The 24,438-nt window shown below is 32.9% G+C and overlaps 1 protein-coding gene across 17 annotated transcripts in view; it reads left to right on the top strand.

The window, feature by feature from the left end:
- The window catches only part of LOC105212007 (cAMP-specific 3',5'-cyclic phosphodiesterase), a 332,058-nt gene that overhangs the window by 169,695 nt on the left and 137,925 nt on the right, over nucleotides 1-24,438 (top strand). For 2 of the 17 annotated variants that reach the window (XM_054232138.1, XM_054232137.1), the window contains exon 2: nucleotides 3,326-5,784. The exons of 7 other annotated variants lie outside the window; for them this stretch is intronic. In XM_054232138.1, the coding sequence (XP_054088113.1) occupies nucleotides 5,732-5,784 (53 nt within the window). In that variant the 5' untranslated portion in view covers nucleotides 3,326-5,731. Of the gene's footprint in view, nucleotides 1-2,474; nucleotides 5,785-10,074; nucleotides 14,046-24,438 lie in introns of those variants that run through there. 8 more of the 17 variants (XM_054232135.1, XM_054232136.1, XM_054232133.1 and 5 more) reach the window with 8 other exon arrangements.

Raw genomic sequence — 24,438 nt, 5'->3', positions numbered from 1 at the left:
AACAATATGGCTAATTTCGAAATTCAACTTTATATATAATTTGTTTTATTTTTGTGTTTTTGTTTTGCACAACAAAAAGTTTTTAAAATAACTGCTCAATTATGGCAGTTAATAAATTTGTATATCCGTATGCTGATAAATTTTTAATACCATTAACAAAACAATGAATCTATAGCTTTTTCTGTCATAAAGATCTTAAATTGATTTTCCGTTTTTAGGAGTGTTTTATTATTAGAATAACGTGCAAAAAATGAGTTCTACAAAATTATTTTATACGGATTATTTGTGACCGAAGTGATAACATCGATTTATTAGGCCGCAATTAGCTGAACTCAAATCTGTGTAGTTTTGAAGGCTGAAGATGTCATCAAAGCTAATATTTTTTATCCTAAATGGTGGTTTATGAAGACAATGTCTATATAAAAATATATACATCTTGTTCGAATAGTATTTTTGAGTGAAAGCGCTGGAAATCAGAAATCCTAATGAAATTATATCTTAAGTTGTTGTTCTTGCTACTGTTGAAAAGTGAGTAGCTAGTCTACAATTAATTAGAATAATTGTCACCAAATTAACACTTCCTTTCATCTCTGCCTCTTGTACTGTCGTAAAAAAGGTTGTGTTATAAGCAACTGATCCTTTAGCCCACAGATAATAGTGCATTTGTTCACATAAAGCAAGAACTCCACTAAAACTGATTCAGAAATATTAATTAGTTTTTGTGGCAATAAAACACTAATCATATTAAATGGCGAAATCACTTTTTTTTCTGTGTATTGGACCAAACTAAATTTTAAGTAAAAGTAAAAAAGTCTATTCTCCGATATTCGAAGTTAGCCTCCAAATTTCAAATATTTGGTTTCGAAGTTCGAAAAAGGGCTTTTTTAAAGTAATTATTATTAATAATAATAGGATATAGCTACTAAATAGAGCAAAATATCACAATAATTTTAATTTTTTTCCTTAATTCAACGGCTTATAACAGAAGCTATAAGGTGTACAGTATTTTTCGATTAACATTTTTTTATTTTTTTCTAATTCTAATTTTATTTTTCTCTATTTTTTTTTTTTTTTGGACTTCTCATATAATCTGTTATTTAAGCTTGTGCCAAAAATTGTATACACCATTAAATTAAGAGGAAAATGTTGATTACATCCATATCTTAGATTTTTTAGTAACATTATTTTTTCGAACTTCGAAACTTCTCTGATTCACAGGCTAAATTCGAAAATTGGAGATTGCACTTTTTTTACTTATGTCTCAATGCCCAATGCCCAGCCGACAGTTGTGTCATTGATTCGATAGACATAATTCTGAACTCTACAATATGTAGTAGTGTCATTTAAAACCCAGTAATTAATCTGCACACCTTTTGAAATACTGACAGATTTTAAAATCAATTTCTGTGACAATATTCATGTTCAAAAAATGTCAATTGATTTTGAAAAGTACTCATGCAGTTTAATAACTTAATGATTTTTGAAAGAAAATGTTTCTTTCTTCTTCTAAAGAAGCATTTTCGATACGTATATTGTCACATTGATTCCTCAAATATAGTATTTTTGAACTACAATTGAACTTCCCTAACTCGAATCAACATAATCCATAAATTAACTTCGTGTTGACTCTCTAAGAGTTATAAATTTTTCATTAAAATATAAAATTTTTCAAAAATCTGTAAAATATAGACTTTTACAGAGTTTTATTTATTTACTTCGCGTAAAATTTTATGTAAATATCAGAAAACTTGGATTCTGTAATTTTGTTTGCTGCAGTTTGTTATTGTTTGGCTCTTGACGTCTGTATTCCAAGTGTTTGTTACATGATTTATGCAATCCATAAGAGTATTATCATATTTTATTTTCGCCTCCATTCGATATAGGGACTCTTTTAAAATTCTGGTCGAAACGTTCGATTTACGTAAGGAAATTTGTATGAAATTGACTTCTATTGCCAAATTCAAGAGTTCGAATTATGGAGAACTTGGAGTTAAGAAAGTTTGAGTTATGGAAGTTCAACTGTATCAGGAATAAACATTAGTTAAGAGATCAGTTTTTCATTGACAAATGTGATGGATTCAGCTTCAAATGATTTTTGAAACAACTCGTCTACTCAAAACGTCATTTGACTTAGTTTTATATGCTTCACTGAACTTTATTGTTAGAAAGATATATTTTGTATTTCTTTGAAGTTCATGTTTCTTCGTAAAAATCGGTATTTTTATTTAGAACTTGTGACTCATTTTCTTGGTAAATTAATTTCAATTATTTTGTAGAAAAGTCCAACTTCCATTTTTGGAAGTAAACCTTTACTTTTACTTTTTATTAATTTAACGACGAAAACCGTCCTTAGTAAAAACTGGCAATCGAATAGATTTTTATATTACATTGCTGATAATGATAAGACAGAACTGGATTACAAAAAAAAAAAAAAACTTAGATAGTGTGATGTTCATATATTTTTATTAATTTAATATATATTTATATATAATATATATTTGACTTAGTCTTTTTAAAAATTTTCAAATGAAAAATATTGTTATACTTTTTTGGTTAAATTCATCTATTTTTAATCTTAAATCGCTACTGAAGCTTACTGTACACTTCTCTGCACTTATAGCTCAGTATTGCACGAAATTTTTAGAGTATTTTTATATTTTTAAAGTATTTTCTTCTTAAATAGTTCTATTTAATATTCGCCACATTTTCATGCTATGCCAAAGAGTAGATAAATTCTCTGTAGACATTTCGAACATACCGCACCCTTAAAGCTTAAAGCATACTTTGCAAAACAAAAAGTACAAAAATGAAATAAATACAATAATGAAAAAAAAGCAAAAACAAAATAAAAATTGCAACAAAAAAGCCGCTGGCGACAGTTTCTCATCACGTAGACGCGAGCATGGAAATTATGTAAAGCAGCGTGCCGAATTGTGTACAAATAAGTCAGAGCGTGTGCACTCGTGAATAGTGATAGAGTATACGGAAAGAAGCAGCTGTGAAGTGTTGAAAATATATATTGTATATATATACATATGTATGTAAATAATAAAAAAATGTTAAAAATCAGAAGAATAAATTGCGCTAAGAAGTGATAAGCGGTTGAAATTGAAATTCACTAGGAATTTCGCAGCAAAAAATTTAAAAATAAAAAATATAAAAAAAGGAACAACAATGCAAATTTAGTGTGATAAAAAGTGTGCAAAAAAATATATGAAGAAGGAAGTCGAAAATGTATTGAAACAAAAGTAAAGCAAAAAAGTATTTTTTTTTTTTTAATTTTTAAATTTTGTTTTTTCTTTAAATTTAACTCTAATATTTATAGTTCTACGTTATGCTGGAGCAGCAGTGCAAAATAAATAATATTTGAAGCAAAAAGTGTAGCGGCATAAAGAAATAGCAAGTATGTGAGTGCAAAATATACACAAAGTGTTTCTGAGGAAAATGATGAAAAGCAAGCAATAATAAAATCCAAAGCAATTACGAAAAAGCAAGCAAAAAAAACGCGAAAAAGTGCAGTAAATAAAAAATAAATGTCAAAAAGATAAATATTCAAAAAAGCAGTAAGTGCGACTTTGTAGAACTGCATACAAAGTCAGGGTGTGCAAATGTGCTGTGGATCAAAAGTGGCAGCAGAAAGGCGGAAATTTCGAAGCTGCTTCAAGTTTTTTGGCAAATAAGACTAAAATGTGCAAAATCAAATGTTAAATTATGGAAAATTAAATGCTTAATTAAAAATAATTAAATTAAAAGAATGTATCGTAGCGAATAATTGTTGTTGTAGCGCCAGAAAAGCAGCGAAATCGGCCGCAAACCAGCAATCCGACGCAAGTTACTGGCTCTTCAAACTCTAAGAACGAGAATTTTATAATTTTCTCGGCAATTATTACCGAAAAAAAGTTATGACAACAAGAAAAGAATAAGAAACAACAAAAAAGTCTTGGCATACAAAGGAATTAAAGTGGTTGGTTCAAGAGTATCGGCTGGCTGGCTAGATGAACTCGAAATTCGGCTGTGAGGAAAATTACTAGAAAAAACTGCTAATCAAATGAAAGATTATGGAATTTCAGAAAATAAGGAAAAAATGCAATAATTAAAAAAAGACAACAACAACAGCAAAGCATCAAATCAAGTAAAGGATCGAATATAATTACTAACGCTAGAGTGCAAGAGAAACAAAAACGACGCAAAATATACATATATTTTTAAGATGCAACAACAATAATACAGAAGCACAACAACAATAAAGAAGCACAAAATCAAAAAAAAAATCAACAAAAAATATGCCACTGATCAACTAACAAATCAAAAATCAAAAATATTAACGACATTAGCCACAGAAACAGAGCCAACCAAGTGTAAACAAACAGCGATCAGCAGCAACAACAACAACAACATATTAACTATACTTCAAAGAACAAAAATAGCAGTAATCAACCACAATCAAAAGACAACAATCTGTTAGCAGCGATAACTACAGCAATAGCAACAACAACAACAGCAACAATAATCAGCAATCTCCGCAACATAGACAACAGCAACTGCGAAAATTTGCAACAACAACAACGACGCATACGCCAGCAGCACCATCAACACCATAACAACAACAGCAACAGCAACAACAATAACGACCAACATCCCCACCAACAACATAACAACAACAAACGCACCAATTTCCACAGAAATTGCAATTGCTGCCGCAAGCCCACCACGCACGCCACCAGCAACCGCGACAACAACCACAACAAGTACAACAACAACACATCAAACACAACCGCTACTGAAGGCGACCAGCAAAGTGAAGCAGAAAGTGCGCAAAAAGAAGCAAATCACATTTAATTCCGAGCTGCCCGTTGCGGCAGCAGCGCCGCGCCACGCACCCGGCCACGCCCACACACACGCCCACTCGCATGCTGTACTAACTACGGCGGAGGCGAGTCAACAACAAAAGACTGAACGATTTGCAAAATCACAAACAGCGTGCGCCGCAACAGCAGTCACGACGGTCGCACCGACACGTGCGCTGGCGGGACGTGCGGAGCGCAAAGGTGCGACCGCAACGCAGGTGAGGACGGCAAGAACGCAGCCGCCGGCGGCCGCAATTGCCACAAGTCATACGGTTGCAACAGCAACAACCACTACAACTGCAAGTAAGACTGCAACCAGCACACAGACACAAGCGCAGCGGTATCCAGCGCCGCCGGCACAAAGCGCACAACAACAACCACAGCAGCAACAACAGCAACAGACCTACCACATACCAGCCATCCCGAGCTTTAAGCCAGCGGTGAAACGGTTGAGTAGCGGTAGCATTGGCAGCATTGGCGCCACCATCAGCGCCGCCAGCGGTCTCAAAGCGACACGCGCCCGCTTAGCACACTTCCTGAAAATCCAATCACCTAGCGCGCGAAAGGCGCGTGCACGCCGAAAATCGTCTACGCCCTCGGCGGGTTCGCTCATCGTCGTTGATATCGCTGGTGCTGCGGCTGGTGGTCGTGTTGGACTGATCGAGGGTGGTGGTGGTGGTGGCAAATCGGCCGCTGGTGTGCCCATAACAACAGCGCCGACAAGTGGTTTTGGCGCCGTTCCCGCCACATTAGGTGTTGGCGGTGCTGGTGGTGAGGCTGATAACGCGGGTGCTACAGTTGGTGTTGACGCGGCAGCAGGTGCGGACGGTACAACAGCGACAGCGGCGGCAACGTGGTGTGGAGGTGTGAATTTTTTGGTGTATATGGTGTGCTCATTTTGTTGTTGTTGCTATAATTATCGCAACTCACCAACAAGGTAGGTCGAGCTTTCATTGATTGTATAAAATATTGATATAATATTAAAAGTGCTTTAGAAAACTTTCCTAAAATAATTTTGAGCAACGGAGCCGAGTTGACAGTCTTCGGCCACATAAAAGGCTAAGTTTGATACGTTTGATACGTGTAGTATTTTACAATTTTATGATACATACTTAGGTTAGGTTAGGTTAGGTTAGGTAAAGGGGTAGATCTCCGCACTTAAACAGAATCGACTGTCCTCTGTGACACCCGGAGAACTTCTAACGGATCCTTAAGACCTTAATGATGCGGCAAAGCGCTTGGACTCTACAATAAAGATCTTAAGTCGGCTTATGTCGAGTCTAGGCACTTCAATGGGTTCGCCGAAGAGGTACCTACTGAAGTACTTTATCCTACGTCCGGGGAATACAAAACCTTCCTCCAAGCAACTAACGTCTGATTGTAAAGTCTGAAAGTTCCAGCTCAATTATATTTTCCTGACCTAAGTTTATTAATTTTTATCTGTCGTCTTTTGAAAGAAATAAAACAAGCTGTATCGGCTCTCTAACCTCAGATATAGGTTTAACTATTTTCCATTTTAAATATACGTTTATTCTGTTACGTTCAAAGCAATAGTTGGTCACATTTGGTACAATTTTTTATATTACGTGTCAGTTTGAATGGGTCTTCTCATCAAATCAGTCAGTAATTCGTCTTTGTAACTAATTTCAATAAAAATTCTCGACTGCAATTTCATGTTCGATATTCGTACGAAGTTAATCAATCGTCGCTGGTTTGTTGACATAGATCGTATACTTGACATAGCCTCACAGGAAATAGTCTAACGGCGTCACAACGCACGACCGAGGCGACCAACTGACTGGGCCATTTCGTGAGATAACAGGTTCACCAAACTCAGTCTTCAATAAATCGATTGAGACATTCGCTGTGTGGCTTATGGCGCCGTCCTGTTGGAATCACATATTGTCCAAGTCCATATCAATAATATGGCGTCGTTTAATGTCTCTATCGGTCTACTTTTATAGCTACCCTATTGAAAAATTCTTTCTAATCAGCTGTCTTGTTCCATTCCATTTCCATTTCCATTTTTTTTAAGTCTATTTCTGTAAGGAATAGAAACGAAACTATATTCCGAAGTATGAAATACAAAAACCTAGTTAACAAAAAGCAGATTTCCATCGACAACTTTTGCGATGTCTTCAAAAATATGAGATTGATTTTCAAGAATTGATAGGAATTTAATTGATTTAGGCTTATTTTTCCTCTAAACAATGTTATATGTAAGGCCTTAGTTAGAGGCATCGAACTAAAAATCTTACAAAAATCGAACTTGCCAAGAACCCTTCAAGATCAAGAGAGTCTGTCTTTCTAAGTAGACCTTTTATATATCCAATTAGTTTCTTCCCATCTCCTTTACTTTCACTAAATAACACTTAAAGCATCTTGCCGCCACATGCTCTATTTGTCCTTTGCCCTCCATCCTTTGTTGGAAATTTATATCTCTATGTATTTCTTAAATTAAGCAGCTTCACTTGTTTACAGGCAATTATTGCTTGTAATTAAAATTTATGGCTACTATTTTAGCTACTCAATGGCTTTAAGACTGCATAAATACTTTTTAATGTTACTACCTTTTAATGCAAATGAAATTACTACTTTTCTTGAGTCTATTTAGCAAGTATACATACATACATATGTACCTAGCTTTGGCGCTATTTTCATTTACCTCCCCCGCTCGTTCCCTCTCTTTCGCTCACCCTATAACCCACGTTTTCACTGTCCTTTTGTCACAATACAAATTGTTGTACGCGCGCTCTCTCTCTTTCTCTTCCTCGCTCGCACACAGTTTCAGCCGCAGATCTTTTCACACCTTCCATCGTAGAGTAGGCGTGGTAGGTGGGGGACCGTCATAGTAACTTGGCGAAACGTGACGAGTGCATTGTACTTGTTCACTTTTTTGCCATTTGCTTTATCACTTTCCTCTGCACTAACTGTTAAATGTGTTTTGCTCTATTAACTGGGAAAAATGCATAAAATTTGCAAAAAAGTGTTACTTTTTATGTGCAAAAAAACTTAGAAAAAAATTGTTGCCTTTCAAAGTGATTAAATTGTACAATAAGCACATGATTAAATGAGTTCGCTTTATTACCGGAGCTTGTGAAACTAAATTAAAACTTAATTATCATAGTTGCCACTCTGTTTGGTTTAAGTTGAAAATCTACAAACTATTTAAGTATTTTTGGGATTTGGATTTTGGAGGCTTTGTTTCTAAGGAAGATGTTTCATATAAAGTCTATGTATGATATATCGACTTCTCACAGAAGCACGGTTACTGTTAAAACTAAGAAATCTCCGATTACGTTTGATTTAATATGATTCGTCGGTTCAGTTTTACAAACATACAAACATACTTCAACTATAGAGCCCGATTTTGAACAATACACTCTAAAACGAAAAAACTTCCTCTGTTTAACACCCTGACTTTTCATCACATTTTTCCTCTAATAAATCAGCTAAACCAACATCTTTCGAAAGGTAGGGTCCGTACAATTACTTAGCATACAATTTCCTACCTTAGGGTTACTTCAATAAAACTTATTAAAAGATCCCCCTAGAGTAAGTCATAAGTAGGATTATATTAAATATTTAACACGAAATTTCCGATAGCATTTAAGAACCTGCCTATATTATACACATACGATGATATTTGTAATGAATCATACCTTGAAACGAAGCTTCCTATTATTCCTAACTAACTTTGTTAAGCTAGATCTCTGAAAGAATCATTATAACAGCTCCCTAGTAAGTTTGGCATATTATTCCACCCTCTGCATATTATTTATCTTCCAGCAAAAATAAACTTTTAAGTGGGGATTTTCAAACATGAATTAGGAATAATATAATATCCTCTCTTGTTCATGATATTTCACTTCTTTCCTTGATGTACGTATGTATACTGACCTCCCCCACTTTTTATTGTGAAATCTAAACCATCTCAACATGTCTCTTTTCGAAGTAAAGAAACAACTCCAGTTCCATAAGATTTTTGAATCCACAGGGGTTTTGCAGCAAAAGCAACCATGCACTTTTGAACCCTTTTTACTTAAATCAAATCATCCGGGACACCTCGATAAGCTAAAATGAATTAAAATCTTTCTTAAACGAGACCAATTTAGCATACCTTCCATATCATAACGGATACATCTTATTCTAGAAGAGAACATAATCTTATAACCTTTTCACACAGCCAAATTAATTAATCAATTGAAATTTTGATTGAGTAACCAGTTTTGCCCTTCACACTGCCGGCTACTCGATAACCGATCAGCTTTTATATATTTTTGTTTTTGCTTTTCATAAGAAATTGGTAAGTTTCACCAGCTGATTGCTATTTTTACCGTCGTGTAGCGTGAACAACAACTTGCAGACAAAGAACGTATTATATATATAATTACAAATACGCTTCTGAGTCGAAGAGTAGCATTTCACGTCCAAGTCGAATAAAATGCATTTAAAAATTAATGTAGATTTTTATTTTGTATGGTAAATTGATCTTAATCAGTGTTTTAATCGAGCAGAGACCGGATAATTGATCAATTAACTCCTGTGTGAGGAGGCTATTAGAATCTAGTCAATAGTGGTAAAACTAAGAGGTCGATTTTCTAAATCTACTTTAGTCAGGCGACATTCTTCAACATTTCAATCGCCATTATAATATTAAAAGTTTAAAATCGTCTAAAGCGAAATAAATGCTAAAAATCAATGGGCTTCTTAAACAAACTTTTTTCAACGTATTTCATTTTACCGACCAAATTGGAATAACTGCCGACTCATGCATGCTTAAAATTAGCCTTATGACGTTCACATGGGAACCCAAATGAGTAAATCAAAATTAATCATTTACTAAATCTAATCTGGCGCCTATATATAACCTAGTAGGTAACGAGTATAAGTGCTTATATTTACCGCGATTTCCCAATCAAAGCAATCAAAGACTTAATGGCTGTGTAAATCAATTAAATTTTACTGTTTGCATAGTAAATCATAAAATAATATTAATAATTTACTATGAGCATTTAGTTAAATAAATAACGGAAATAGCGAAAATGCGAAAAAATACAAGAAAAATTAAAAAAAAATTAAATTAAATACATAAATTTAAAATTATTAAGCTTCAGCTTATTTTTTATATTTTTTTTAATTTATTTTATTTTATTTTTATTTTTTGGTGAATTAAAAGTTATATTGAGTTAGTGGATATTTTAAAAATCTAAATTAAATAAAAACTGATATTATGTAAGCACTTAGAGTGTCTTAGAGTAAACAAAAGTATATAACATGAAAGCTATTTATCAGTTATGTAAATATGTATCTAAGTAGACTTATTTTTTTATCATGCCACAACACCCATTTTAAGGCCACTAAATAACTAAAGTCCTCGAAATGCCGCCTGTACACTAACTAATAGCGCAGAAGCTTAGTAAACGTAAATAATTTCAATTTAATGCCACACAAACACTTAGTAAAAATCATAAAAAAAATCGTAAAAATATCGCTGTACGCATACTTATGACACACAGTGTGTTTGTGTGTTACTTAATACCACCGCGTAATGCGCTAACAAATTTATAATTGTAAGCTATTAATCATTGATAGACTAGGCGCAACAGTGGAACGCCTACTAAGCGCACACACTACTGCACAAACACACACACATACACATTCGAACATTTAGCAAAGAGCTCCACCTGGACGCTACGGCTGCTTTCCAAACTTGTTCTAACTATGGCGTCGAATTGCACCCAAATCGGCGGCAACACGAACCATTATTTAGCTAGTGTCAGCCAACGAAACGTGTTGGCAGGCATTGTTGTTGTCATGTTGTTGTAGATAGCCGAAAACCCGCGTGAAAAAGTGGCAATAAATAAAATAAAAGTAAAAAAACAAAAAAAAAAACAAAAAAAGAACTCATGAAAGAAGCCGCCTAAAAGCCAACGAAAGCCTCACGGTTTTTCAATAAATAAAAGAACTGGAAATGCAGAAAAACAGAGGCAAAAAATAGCGTGAAAAGAAATCCAATATGAACCACTGAGATAAGCGATAAGCACACGCTGCACAGGCACACATACGTATATATGGAGCTGTGTTCGTGCGCTTCGTGCCGTCATTGCGCGCTCTTGCTCTTGTTATTATTTTTTTTTTTTTGCTCTCAACCAAAAATATATAGCTTTTCTACTCGTCGACTGGTATATGTAACCGCAAAATCCCACCAAAACAATTGTCAAATGATTTGTCTGCTGGCCGTCGTGGTTAGTTGTCGGCGCTCTCTCGCGCCTGTTCGTATGCTCACATAAAGTTGTTTTTTTTTTTTTTTGCAAAAGCATGCTAAGTAGCCGCTAGTGAGAGGTGCAGAGTTGTGATGCTCTTGCTTGTTCTTGCTCACCACATGCATTTTGCAGATTTAAAGTCGCCACCCATTTACCCACCACCCACAGTGTTGATTTTTTTTTTATATTTTTATTTTGAAGAATTGAATAACTGTTTTAATTTCGAAGAAACTTGCATGGAATGTTAATTAAAGATTTTAAATTTTTTAGTGTGGTGAACAATCGTTTGAGCCATTTTTTAATAGTACTTCCTTTCGATTAAACAATTTTTTTTTTTTGTTTTTCACCACTATTTCTAGGCTCTCGAAGTAAAATATTTGAAACTAATGTCAATTCTCGATCTTTTTTCCTAAAAATTTTAAATAATATATACCATCTTCAATTTTCTTTCGCATGACACTTGTTTTGACATTTACGCAACCGAAAATGACATTTGAGCCGACTCCAACAAAAAAAAAATAAACAAAACAAAAATTTGCCTCAAAACTCATTTGACACTACGCTCTTGCAGCGCATTCTTGACAAGTCCACCGCCAACCATTAGCTTTGCACACCTGTCATACTACTCAGCAACCATGCCCAATATGCTGCTGGGCGCTCTTCCGGCGTCTGCACGAAATTAGCGCCTTCTCCGACGTCACACGCATAATCTGACATTATAAACATAATAATTTGACAGCTGCAGAGATTGGTGCGCTTTGTTTATCCGTCAAAACGCATATGCGCGCTCTGCCATGCGGTACGCACACGCGCTCATTTGCCCATTTGGGCGCTCTCATGTAACTCATTTGACTTTCCGATTTGCTCCAAAATTGATTTAGCGCCGGTTGTTGGCGCGCTCCGCTCCGCTCGAAAACACGAACTGTGATTTATGCGCCCGTGTACTGATAAGTTCTTCGCATGTTTGCTGATTAGTATTATGCTTTGTTTTTTGTTGGTGGTTAGTGCGTAGCGCTCACTCTCTCTCTTTTGGTTTATTGTCACCTTGCGCTAGCTGCTCCATACTTTGCTGTGTGTGCGCGTCGTAGAAATTTTAAATGGCGTTCTCGTGCGCACCCTTCAGCCGCAGCAGCCGCCACCCAACCAACCAACCTGCCAGCCGGCCTTGCCATCGTCGCGCGTAATCAGCAAAGCTAACGCTCGTTTACACTGTTGTTGTTGTTATTGTTTTCTTATTTTTGCTAATGTTGTTGAGTTGCTGATTGCGTCGTTAGCTCTACTTCGTTACGCTGCTGCTCTTTGCTACCTTCTACTTTATTGCTTGCTTTTCTATTTCATCTCCGTGACTTCTACAGTGACTACAGCGCAGTGGCGCTCTCGCTCTTTCAGCACACATGTGCACAGCGCAGCTTTAGCTTTAGCTTACGCTCTACCTTCGCTCACAGCATATTCATTTTCATGATTTCTTATTTAACCTTCCACATTTTTACTTTCGCCCTCCTACCGCTGCCGCGTCGCAACACTCGCTCACTCTCAGCTATTGCTATTGCCGCTGCCGCTGTCGCGGCTGCTGCTGCTGCTTACAGCTATTTCAGAGTGTATGTGTGCGTGTGTTTGTGTCGTCATTTTTGTGCAGTTTTTCTCGCCAGCCAACGACATCGTCTTCATCGGTTTTCATAACTTCGTGCGGTTCGTGATTTTCAACGTCTCGAGTTCTCGATTGCGCCGCGACGACAGCAATGAGACACATTATACATTTTTTTCGGCCATTTAACATTTTTAGCACAAGTATTTAGTGTTTTTAAATAATCCAAAAATTATATATACTTCAGTGTACACAGCATACCAGTGGACGGTGGTGAAAAGTGTCAGTGATTGATACGCGTGCGTGTGCCGTTGGACGGACAAATAGCGAGCCGAAAAGAAAAAAATACAAAAAAAAATTAAAGGAGAAGGAGGTGAAGTGAAGAATATTTGTTGAAAAAAATTAAAATGCTCGAACGTCAAAACTGTCATTACCATTGAGTGAGGCGGTCAGTGCGGTGCAGTGTCGGGCTGTGAGACTAACATAACATTAGTGCATAGTGTGTAGGTCACAAAGCTAATCGGACAAGCAAAAAAATGGTGTGAAAATAAATTTAAAAAAATTACTTAGTTAAAACCTCACAGCTGTGGCGTGTGTTGCCACTCGTTCACCAAATGGCACAGTGGCGGTAAATTATCAGCAGCTATAAGAAAGAAAGAAAGAAGAAAAATAAAGAATTCTTCAACAAACATCACAAACAATAGCATTGACCGCGCGTCGTACATGCAGCAGACGTTGGTGCGGTTGGAAGTGCACTGTGTGCAGTCGTAGCAGATGAGTGCAAGCAAGAACACACAAAATAACAAATAAAACAGACAAAGCAAAGCAACAGCGCACAGTCAATCGTTCGGTTGGTCGGTCGGTCGGTATGCAATTGCGCTCGTCTATGTGTTCGCGCGTGTGTTTATTAACTGTGCACGAGCAGCACATCATCATCAACAACACAACAATTGCTGCATTACTTAAGTGAATTAAAAGTGAAAAAATCAAAAAATTCAAAAAAAATATAATCAGCGAAAATACAATAACAACACAAAGTCAGTTAATGCACTGGCGCTGTCATTACAGACTAGCAGTGAGACAGGCTGGCGCTATTGCAGTGCGCCGGCCAAGCAGTTAACTACAACAACGCGTCGTGTCACATACGAAAAAGAATCGAAATTGTGCAAAATAATGGCAAGAAAAGTGTTATTGAAAAGTGAAAAGAGTGTGGTGTATTTGTGATTCTTTCTTGCTGTGCATTCAAACGGTAAGCCAGCACCTGCAGTGACGTGTTTCATTCATGCACGTACATGCATGCATGCACCTCTGTGTGCTTTTGTGCGTATTTGTGTGACTTATGCGGAGGTATGCTATTAATTATTATGCAAATATTGCAAGCAATTATTGAAAAACTATTGAAAAGTTATTAAAAACTATTTAAAAACTATTCTGTCATGCAAAGAAAACATGTGTTCACATGTTTATATGTAAGCTTATGTACATGTTATACACAAGTATATATATGTCTTTATAAAAGCTTATAAGCTGCTTTGTTTCGATTTTTTTTGTATGTTGTATATAATATTGTAGAACATTTTGCAAGCCACGCGAATTTAATGAACGCGTATCGAGATGAAAGTCAAGGTCAACCAAGCTACTAACTAAATGCCAGCCAACCTACTTACTTACTCACAAACATATGCAAATATACGCATGTATGTACATACATTTGTAGGCAAAAGCAACCTACTTTTCAATAAAACAAGGCAGACAGGTGGTAAAGTTAAGAGTGTGGCATGTAAATAATAAATAAAAAATAATATTTTGAAAAAATAATAATAATTGCTGGGAATTTTTATTAGAAAAAATATTTAATTTGAGAAATCAAACTATAATATAAAAAAATAAAAAAATATTATTATTAAATAAAATAAATTAAAAATAAAAATTATGTTATAAAATAAATAATAAATTAAATTCTATGCATTAGAAAAAATAAAAAATTTAAAATTTAAAAATATAATTTATAAAATATTTAAATTTAATAAATATTAAAAATTAAAAAAATAATAATATTATTATTATTGTACAATAAAATAAATAATAAAATAAAATACAATTAAAATTTAATAAATAATAAACTACATTATATTCTCTAGAAAAAAATTAAAAAAATTTAAATATAAAAATATTTATAAAATGTTTAATTTGAGAAACCAAAATATTAAAAATTCAATAAAATATTATATAGTATATAATAAAAAAATATTATATAATAATATTTTGTTTTTTATTTATTTAGTAATATAATTTTAATAATTTTTTTTATTATTTTATTATATTTATTTATTATTTAAAAATAACATTATTATGATAATAAATAATAAATAATAAAAAAAGTAATAAAATAATATTACTAAATAAATAAAAAACAAAATTCTTTTGAATGCAGTAAATGATTAACTTTTTTTACATATTAATATTTTTATTAGACCATAAAATAAATAAAAAATACAAATTAAGATTAAATTATAAAATAAATAAAAATTAAATATTTAATATTAAATAATAATATAAATGAAAATAAATATATAAATAAATAATAGAATAAAAATTAAAAAAACAATAAAATAAATAAAAAATAATTGTTTACAAAAAAATTTTTTCTATTTAATAGATAAAATTAAAATTTTTTAAAAAGTAAAATTTTAAATAAATTTTGATTTTTTTTCCTTTTTCTTTTTTCTTAAAATTTTTTACAAAAAATATATTTCTATATACTAGATTAAATTTCAAATTTTTAAAACGTAAAATTTTAAATGAATTTCAAAATATTTTTTTTTTCATATTATTTCTTGCGAACCACAAATTGTACACCTTTTGATTTGCCAAAAAATTTTAATTACATATTTCTCTGCTGTCCACCGTGTCTGCCGCACCCACATATAAATATTAATATTAATTAGAAAATTCGTACACACATGCCTATACAGACGTATAATAAATGATGCCACCTGCATGAGGCACACGAAAATGTAGACAACCATGCCAAAAAAAAGAAATGTTAAAATAACAATAAAAAAATACATAAAACTCATGTTAGCTTGTAGCGCACTGTAATTTCTTGTTATTATACTTGTTATTGTACCCTTTCGAGCATAAATTAATTGCTTTGCAAAACATGGTATTTTAACTGTCTGTAGAATTTCAATTAATTACACCGGGTAACAAAATATAGGTTCTTATTTTTGATATTGATAAAAATAAGGCAGAGCCAGAGCTGTTGGGAATTTTTAGAATTCATTTTTGTTTTTAATTTTAAGGTAAAAGCTTTAAGATTTTTTTATCAGCAAATTCAATTAAACCTCAAAACTTGATAATAAAAACAAATATTAACAAAAAATATTTTTTTCTAGAATTTTATAAAATAATTATTAATTAGTCTAAAATTAAAAACAAAAAAAAAACAAATTTAAGAATTAATTTTATTTTAAATTGTGCAGTTTTGATAAAAAAATGAGCAAATATTGAGCTTTTAGCAAAAGTAATTTTTTTGTGACGTCACTTTAGCGAATGATAATTCATTCAAATACATTTTCTCAACTCATAAAGGCAATAAATATTTTTATAATTTCGTATTCTCTCCGTTATTTTGTTAACTAGTGTACTACAATGTAATATTTTGCACCCATCAATAGCTTTCTAAGCATACATACTCTGCGCATACCACAGTGTAATTTATGTATGTATTTATTTATTCAAAGATTGGCATAGTTGAAATTATTTTCTCTGCCAGCAAAACGCTCGCGCACTATATTTTCGCACAGAACACCCACAATATGCCAATAGGCAATTCTGCAATTACACAAGCCCGTACGCTTTCAGTTAGCAAATGGGGACCGTTTGCGCATTAGGTATGTGTAGCGTATTGTAGCAAGCATTGAATAGCCTAGAAATAATTTTGTGTGTGTAGCGCACCACTATTTTGTGGATATTGATGTTCTGGTTTACGATTTTCGATTTAATACTCATTTTCACGCTTTTGAAGTTAAAATTCATTAAAATAACAATTTTTTTAAAAAAGATGTAATACCAGATTAGTGAAAAATTTGAAATAGAGTTGCCACTTATCGAAAAATATATAAATAAAATTTTCAAAAAACAATGTTTTTAATAAAACTCACCAGTATTTTTTAAATAAAATGTACCAGAAATCAAATAATTTCGAAAATCGAAATCGAAATAAAGTTTCAAAAACAGTATTTTTGAATATACCAGTATTTCTGATTCAAATATACTAGAAATGAAGAAGTTTCAAAAGTAATTTAAATAGCGTTGCCACGTTTCGAGAAAAATAGACAAAAATAGTATTTTGAAGTAGAATATACCAGTATTGGTGAGTCAAATATACCCGAAATTAAAAAAATCTAAATTTTTTAAATAGCGTTGCCACATATTAACAATAGTTTCATTAGCTGATCAAAAAGAGTATTCCTTTAAATAAAATATAACAACATAAATCAAAATAGTATTTTTTAACACAATTTACCAGTATTTATAAATTTAGTATACCAGATATAAAGAAGCAGAAACGAATTCAAATAGAGTTGCCACATATTGAAAAATAAACAGCAATATCTTTTCTTTCAACAAATAATGTTTTCTGAATACGAGTAAAATATACCAGTATTTCCTGATTTTACTCTTACATAAGTAATTATTTACCTACCTCGTCTCTTCCAATTCATTTCTAATTCCACACTTTTCTCCAAACTCCGATTGCTCTCAAATTACTCCCCACTTCACAGAGTTCCACTCAGGAAAAAATTAATATAAATTAATTAGAATTGAGGTTTTCCATTACAAATCAAAGGAAAATATCTGAACGAATTCCGAAATGCAAATACATACAAAAATGTGTGCTTTGAAGTGTAGCACGAGGGTGAGTGAGCACGCTGCTCACAACGTCACTAGTTGTTGGCGCACAACAACAATGCCAGTGTTGACAAGAAATAACATTAAATTAGATGAGCAAAATAGCAGTAGCTACAGCAAAAACAACAATGTTATCTGTCATCAACAAAGCAATCTTCAATCAAAATAGCAATAACAAAAGCAACCAAATTAAATGTCAACCACAAAGAAAAATAGAAGCAAATAAACAACAACAACAACAGCAAGTGCTTTGACGACAAAGCGCCATAAGAGCAAAGTAATGGAGAAAAACATCAGTCAACTGACTGGCAATAAGTAAGGTGCGCACACGCACTTAGCTACACAAGTATGTACATAGAACATGGATTACAAATAAAATCAAACTGCTCGCTAGTAAAGCAAATATTACAAATATAGAAAATCTACAAATCCAAATAAATCTATGCCACTACGGCAAACACAAATTACCCAGTTCAACTATCGGGCCAAAGTAAAAATTGTCGTCTGAGGAACGCTATTTGGTTTGTCAACCTCCCATCCGCCCCGCTCCCCATCCACTTCGTAACGACTGTCGGTAATCAGTTTGTGCTTTGCACGAATATGGCGAACAGTTGATGATGCTCTCAACTCGCTGCGGCTGTTGCTAGGTACGAACTTACTTAGATGGAAAATAATTGACTGATTTTAGTTGCAAACAAGTTGACGTGTTTGGAAATCTGAATTTTCAATACAAAAAAAAATAAATAAATAGGAAAATATCACTGGATCTAAAAGTAGCTGGCTGCGTTATTGTCAGAGCTTGTTGAATTCGTCGGAGTGGAAAAAATGTTGTGGTACATAGGTGGCGCTCAATTCAAAATTAATATTCATTTTCTGGCTAGTTGAGGTTTGCGTTGGAAATGTGTAAATATAGATGATTTTCTTTACGCATTAGGGGTGTTTTGAAGAATTAGAAATATTTATTGATTCTATATTGATTATTTTATACTTATAGATTCTCTTAATTCTTGGAAATTGTAAAGTTTCTGGAATTTTCGTAGCCCTTTTCGAAACTGGTGTTATTGATGCTCTGTTGATGAGATGTTTCACTTACACTGAAAGGCAAATAGACAAGACCCTTGAGAACTTTCATCTCGATCGCCTCTAAGGTGCTCAATTCCCAGCCATAATAGGATTCTGACATCTATTTTTGAGTGTTGCATACTTTTAGGCTGATTTAGAAAAAAATTACTTCCAAGAATGATTCACAAATCGTAATACTCCTTATGGAAGTTCCATATTATTCGAAATAAATTGGAATTATTCTTGGAGATTTTTTCGAAACACAGTCGGTTTTCACTCTAGGTTAGGTTAGGTTAAGTGGTTGTTTGTCGTCGCACCTAAGACTTTGGGAGGCCTATTGTGACATAAAAAGTGGTTTTCGATCTAAATTCTAAGCTTGATAAATATTGTAAAAAAAAATTAAAAATTTAAAAAATCTAAACAAAGTTAAAAATATTAAATAATTTTTTTATAAAATATAAAAATATTAAAAAAATCGAAAATAAATAAAAAAAATCGAATAAATATAAAAATCTCAAAAATAATCCCTTTTGATATGCTCGAGCTCTTATCCCTCTAACGTTATTATTTTTTTATTTTTTGTTTTTAATTTCAAATATTGTATTCTTGAACTCAACTTAGTCCATTAATTTATTTCCTAGTAGGCTGAAATTCATTACAGCTATTCGTTGAGTCGAAAAGTTCAACAACAACGGCTCACTACACACATACTCGTACATATAAAACAGTGTGTAGAGTGCTGAGAACCCCCTCGAGTGCTACAACCCCCTCGTAATGTGTAAGCGGCAAGTTGGGTACAAAACACAGCCAGTACAAAGGCTTTAGCCACAGATAAGGCACGCACACACCAACACAGCCAGACGACCACAATCTCTATAGTACTTCTGTATTTGCTATTTGCTATTAGCTGATTTGTTGCGACGAGTGTCGTTGTCGTTGAATTAACAGAAGAATGATTTTCAAATATTTCTAACCATAATTTGCTGCGACAACAACCCTCCAGAAAGTAGTCAGCTGTACTGTACGCTTACACCACGCTTGACGCTGTCAACGCAACGCGTCTAATGCTTTCAGCTTGTCGCCTAGCAACGCAAAAAATTAAGAAAATTTCCCAAATTTCATTGTGCACGCAGATCCAATAAAAGTTTGCTAAATAATTTCTTTCTGCGCTGTGCTGAAGCGCACTCAAGGTACTCGTACTCGTACTAAAGCAATAAGTGGGCAAATAAGACAGTCTTCAAATATTACACGAGGAAATTTCGGTGAGACCAAGACGAGTGCGCGCATAAATTTGTCTAATATTGCGAGTAAATAAAGTAGATTCCGAAAGAAATTGGTATTGATTGCAAACAAAACTCTTTTTTTTTTCAAAAGCAACGTAGTGTAGAGACTCTTGTGCGCCCTGCTAAGCTGATTAATTGCGTTTTGAGGTTACAACGAAGCACACTCGCAAATTTCAAAGCTTTCAAAGAGTGGCTCGTGTGGGTGTGCTCTGGTCCTAACCCCACATACTCGCATGCTGCTTTTGCACCTCAATCTCATCAACTGTCTGCAGCAGCAGCTTCACATTTTTCTATTTATTTTTTCTCTTTTTTTCCTCCGTGTGACAAGCTTAGTAACCTGTGTATATATTTGTATAGGCTTTCCTCCCACACACGCGCTCACCTTTAGCCATTAGTATTTTACCCTTTTTGTACTCTTTTCGTTAAAGTTAGTTTTTGCTTGAATTCTTTCCTTTTTATTTTTATCTATTTTTACCTATTTTATACACTTTCGGTTTTCGCTTTGCAAATGAAAAAAGTTCTGTTTGATAGGAAACTCTTTTCTTTTACTCTAGTTGTCGCTATGCCTTTGATTTGTCCAACCCCGTTGTGTGGGGACGGTAGGTCCAACAAACAAATTCAGGGCCACTCATTTGGTACACACTTTTTTATTTCTTTACGCTTTCAACCTTTCGGTTTGACCTCGTCTCCTGCCGTCTAAATGCTGTATCGTTTCGTTTGTTTATCTTTATCTTTAGCTCGCCATTTGTTTTTTTTTTCGGTAATGTAATACCTATTTCACTCATTTCATTTGCCCTCTGAATGAAAATTAATTATTGTGTTTTTTCTTTAATTTCTATTAAGCAATTTGGTTGGGAGAAAGCTACTTGGCTGATTAAAGTAAGGGTTACTGTTAGTAGGGAAAGTAAGGTGTATGTAAAGCTAGAAAATTAATTAGATTTATTTATGTAATCAGTAAAAAAATAGATTATATTTTAAACTTGACTTCCCGCAATTACTTTAATTTGCTCTTTTTTTATTTCTGTGAGTTAATAGCATTTCTGAACCTCTTGTTCATGATCTTTGAGACTTAAGACCCATTAGGGTCGTCATGCATCACATACATCCTGCATGCGCTCGAGTAGTTACCCACCGAAGTATACATTTTGCTTTAGTATGAATTTTTGACTAAGGCGCCGTGTTTTTATGAAAAAATGAAATAATGTTATTACTTTTCATCATGTGTTTTGATAATTTATTTTATTTTTTCTTTGAAATATTGTTAAAAAAATGTACAAGCTTGTGCGCCTAAAAGATGCAGCAGTTCTTATGTCTACTATATAAAGCATATATCTGACTGACTATTCAATATTGTTGCATACTTTTAGGCGTTACTCATAAAAATAAAATTTTTTACGCCCTTAAACCAGATTTTTCTCAAATATTTCCCTGTAACTCATATTACTATTATAAAATTATTCCATTATTACTCTCACAAATCCGCTGCATTTTGATTTTACCTTTCTCTCTCTCACAAAAAATAGCTCAAAATATTTAAGTAATATGCCAATGTCCTTTAAATTCCCATCACTGTTCACTGTAGTAGCTTTCGGATTGCTACCCGACCATCACTCCTTTGTTTGTCGTTGAATGCGTGCCGCTTAAGCAGCTTAAAAGCTTAAGTCCAACATTTTGTTATGCTCTCATAATTCCTACTCAAATGTGATGCAGGTACGAGTTTATCATGAAAATATAATTCAACATTTTTTTAAGAAAAATATCCGCAAATACCGACAGGTGTGTACGCGTGTGGCTGCATAGCGGCTTTCAATTAAATTTGTAATTTAATGCTTTTACCATTTATTGGGCTCATTAGAGATTATAATGTTGGGTGAAATGAAGGCAATATCAGTTAGGAAAAATTGATGTTTTTATAAATTTGTTTTTCAAATATGTTCTTATTGATTTACCTTGTTTTGAAATTTTGTCTTTGGAGTATTCTTTTTTGTAGTTTTGCAGTTACTGTACTCACTTCTTCTAATTCATACAGTTATACTTTTATAAGGATAAAAAAAGTCTCAAATTCAGTATCATCGCATTATCAGCATTATCATATCTTATGGATATGATGAAATTATTGTAATTAATCCATAATATTATCGACATAAAGAGAACTGAAGACGACCTGAACTCATAACTCACGTTCTAAAGAAATTTCGGAGTTCACTGAAAACACTATCACATTTCAAAGGTTCTTTCTTTCTCACGTTTTATGATCTTATGATTTTATATGAGTTGTTTTCCTAGCTGGTTTCGAAACATTAAGATATATATATCAAATTACCAAGTTTCATATAGGCTGAATTGCGATATCTTCAAGAATATGGAGTTTATTAAGGGAAGGGTCAAGAGAATGGGAAGACTTATTTCCCAAAAACAACTTCCATAAAATTAAAAAAAAAAACTTAATTTATAAACAAATGATTTAGGGAAGATATACTATTGAAGACTAAGGCCAATAATATTAAAAAACTTAATGAATGATCGAAAATTAATGTTCGAAAATTAGTTTTCGAAAATTTGTGTTCGAAAATTAATGTTCGAAAATAAATCTTCTAAAAGTGTACTAAGTGGAACTTGAAGACCAAATAAAAAACATGTCGGCTTTCAGCAGTTGATGAAACCATATAACGTGGAGAGTTCCGCCTCTCAGAAGTAGTGTGTAGCACTCTCCCAACAGCTACCTAGACATTACCTTGCGCTCTACTAACATAAAGAATTTATCATTAAACAATTCATTAACTCCTTAACAAGTTTTTCACAATTCACAGTTTGATTTCACAGTTAATACTCATGCGAAATATTTTCCACTTCCAACAACAGCAACAATGTAACTCTTACGCAAATTACTGAATTTTCAATAATTTTCACAGCATGTTGTAGCTGCAGCTAGCATATAAATTGTAGATCAAATTTAACTTTTCACTTTATCACTGCTATTACTTTGGATTTGTATGCGTGCAAGTGACAAGTGAATTTCAAAAAAAGCTAAAAGTCTCACATAAAGTGATGGTAAAAGAGATTAAATACACCGCATCGGTTATAATCTGAAATTACTTTTGTGCAAATGCAATTTATTTACAAATGGCAATTATTTTATGAAAATTTGTGATTATTGCTTGTAGCGTCAAAACAACAATTTGCAATCAAGTAATTTCGCAGCTCACTTGTCATTGCAATGCAACGACACTAGAACTGAACAAAAGTACCAATCAAATGCACACGGGCATACAGATATATTTTATATTGTGTATCTTGATATTATGTAAAAACTGATGGATTCATATAATAGCAATTATCGTTAAATGTCAAAAATTGTTAAATATTTACATTGCTATGTGTAAACCTGCACATTGTTGTATTCATTTTTTCTGTCACACGTCAGTTTATGACGCTTACATAGTTATTACGAACATTGCTTTTTATCGTTAGATTAATTATACATTTATATTTTAACTACAGTTCAAATTAATCAATGTCGCTTTTTAATTTAGTAAACGGTAAAAAATGTGCATAAATGAAATATGTAATTGTAAATGTCGAATTGACAGTATTTTTAATTGAGGTCGACAGAAATATGAGGGTGGTTTCAATATAAATATGTTATTTCTGAGAATGAAGAAGTAATTTGTTCTCACTATAGATAGTTTTAAATCGACAAAATAAGTTCTTAAAATTCGCATCTATATTTTAAACTTTATGGGTTAGCAAGCTCGTAGGAAAAAAAACTAAACAACTAGATTTAAAGAGAGTTTCCCAAAAATAAAATTTAAAGACATGTTATATTAAACAAACTACAACGAAAAAATTGTTTTTATATACTTATTCAAAACCCCACAATTTCCAATTTATTTTTGACGTCCCTAATTAAATAACCTTTTAGATGTGATTCTATATTGTATACTAAAAAATTGTGATTGTTCTTTTTTCACTTACTATTAAGTTAAATTTACTGGAGCCTGAAATGTTTAATTCCATCATAAACGGAATAGGCATTAGATATTCCTCAATTAAAAACAAATTGAAGTCATTAATATTCAGAGTAACTTTAATCATTAATTTATTTTGAATATTGTGTTCATATTGGAGCACTTTTCTTCGAGTGCTTCCACTTCCACTTAGAATTTGTATGAAGTAGTAGATACATTGTCAAACACCTTTCAATCGATACCAATATTGTAATATTTTATTTATTGAAATTACATTTTCCAAACAGGTGGCAACTCTTTTTAAAAATATATTGGAATGCTAATTAATTAATTTTATAAATTTATTGAAATAAAAAATACAGGTGGCATCCTTTCTCCAAAATTTATTCCACTGTAAACCTTTTTATTTTGATTTAGTATGATAACCATATTATAATGCATTTATAAATTTTTAAAATTATTTTTTATTTATTTATTTTATTAAATTACACATTATGAACAAGTGGCAAC

The sequence above is a fragment of the Zeugodacus cucurbitae genome, chromosome 5 (assembly GCF_028554725.1).
Source record: "Zeugodacus cucurbitae isolate PBARC_wt_2022May chromosome 5, idZeuCucr1.2, whole genome shotgun sequence".
NCBI classification, from domain to species: Eukaryota; Metazoa; Arthropoda; class Insecta; order Diptera; family Tephritidae; genus Zeugodacus; species Zeugodacus cucurbitae.
This window is presented reverse-complemented; position numbering and strand designations above follow the sequence as displayed.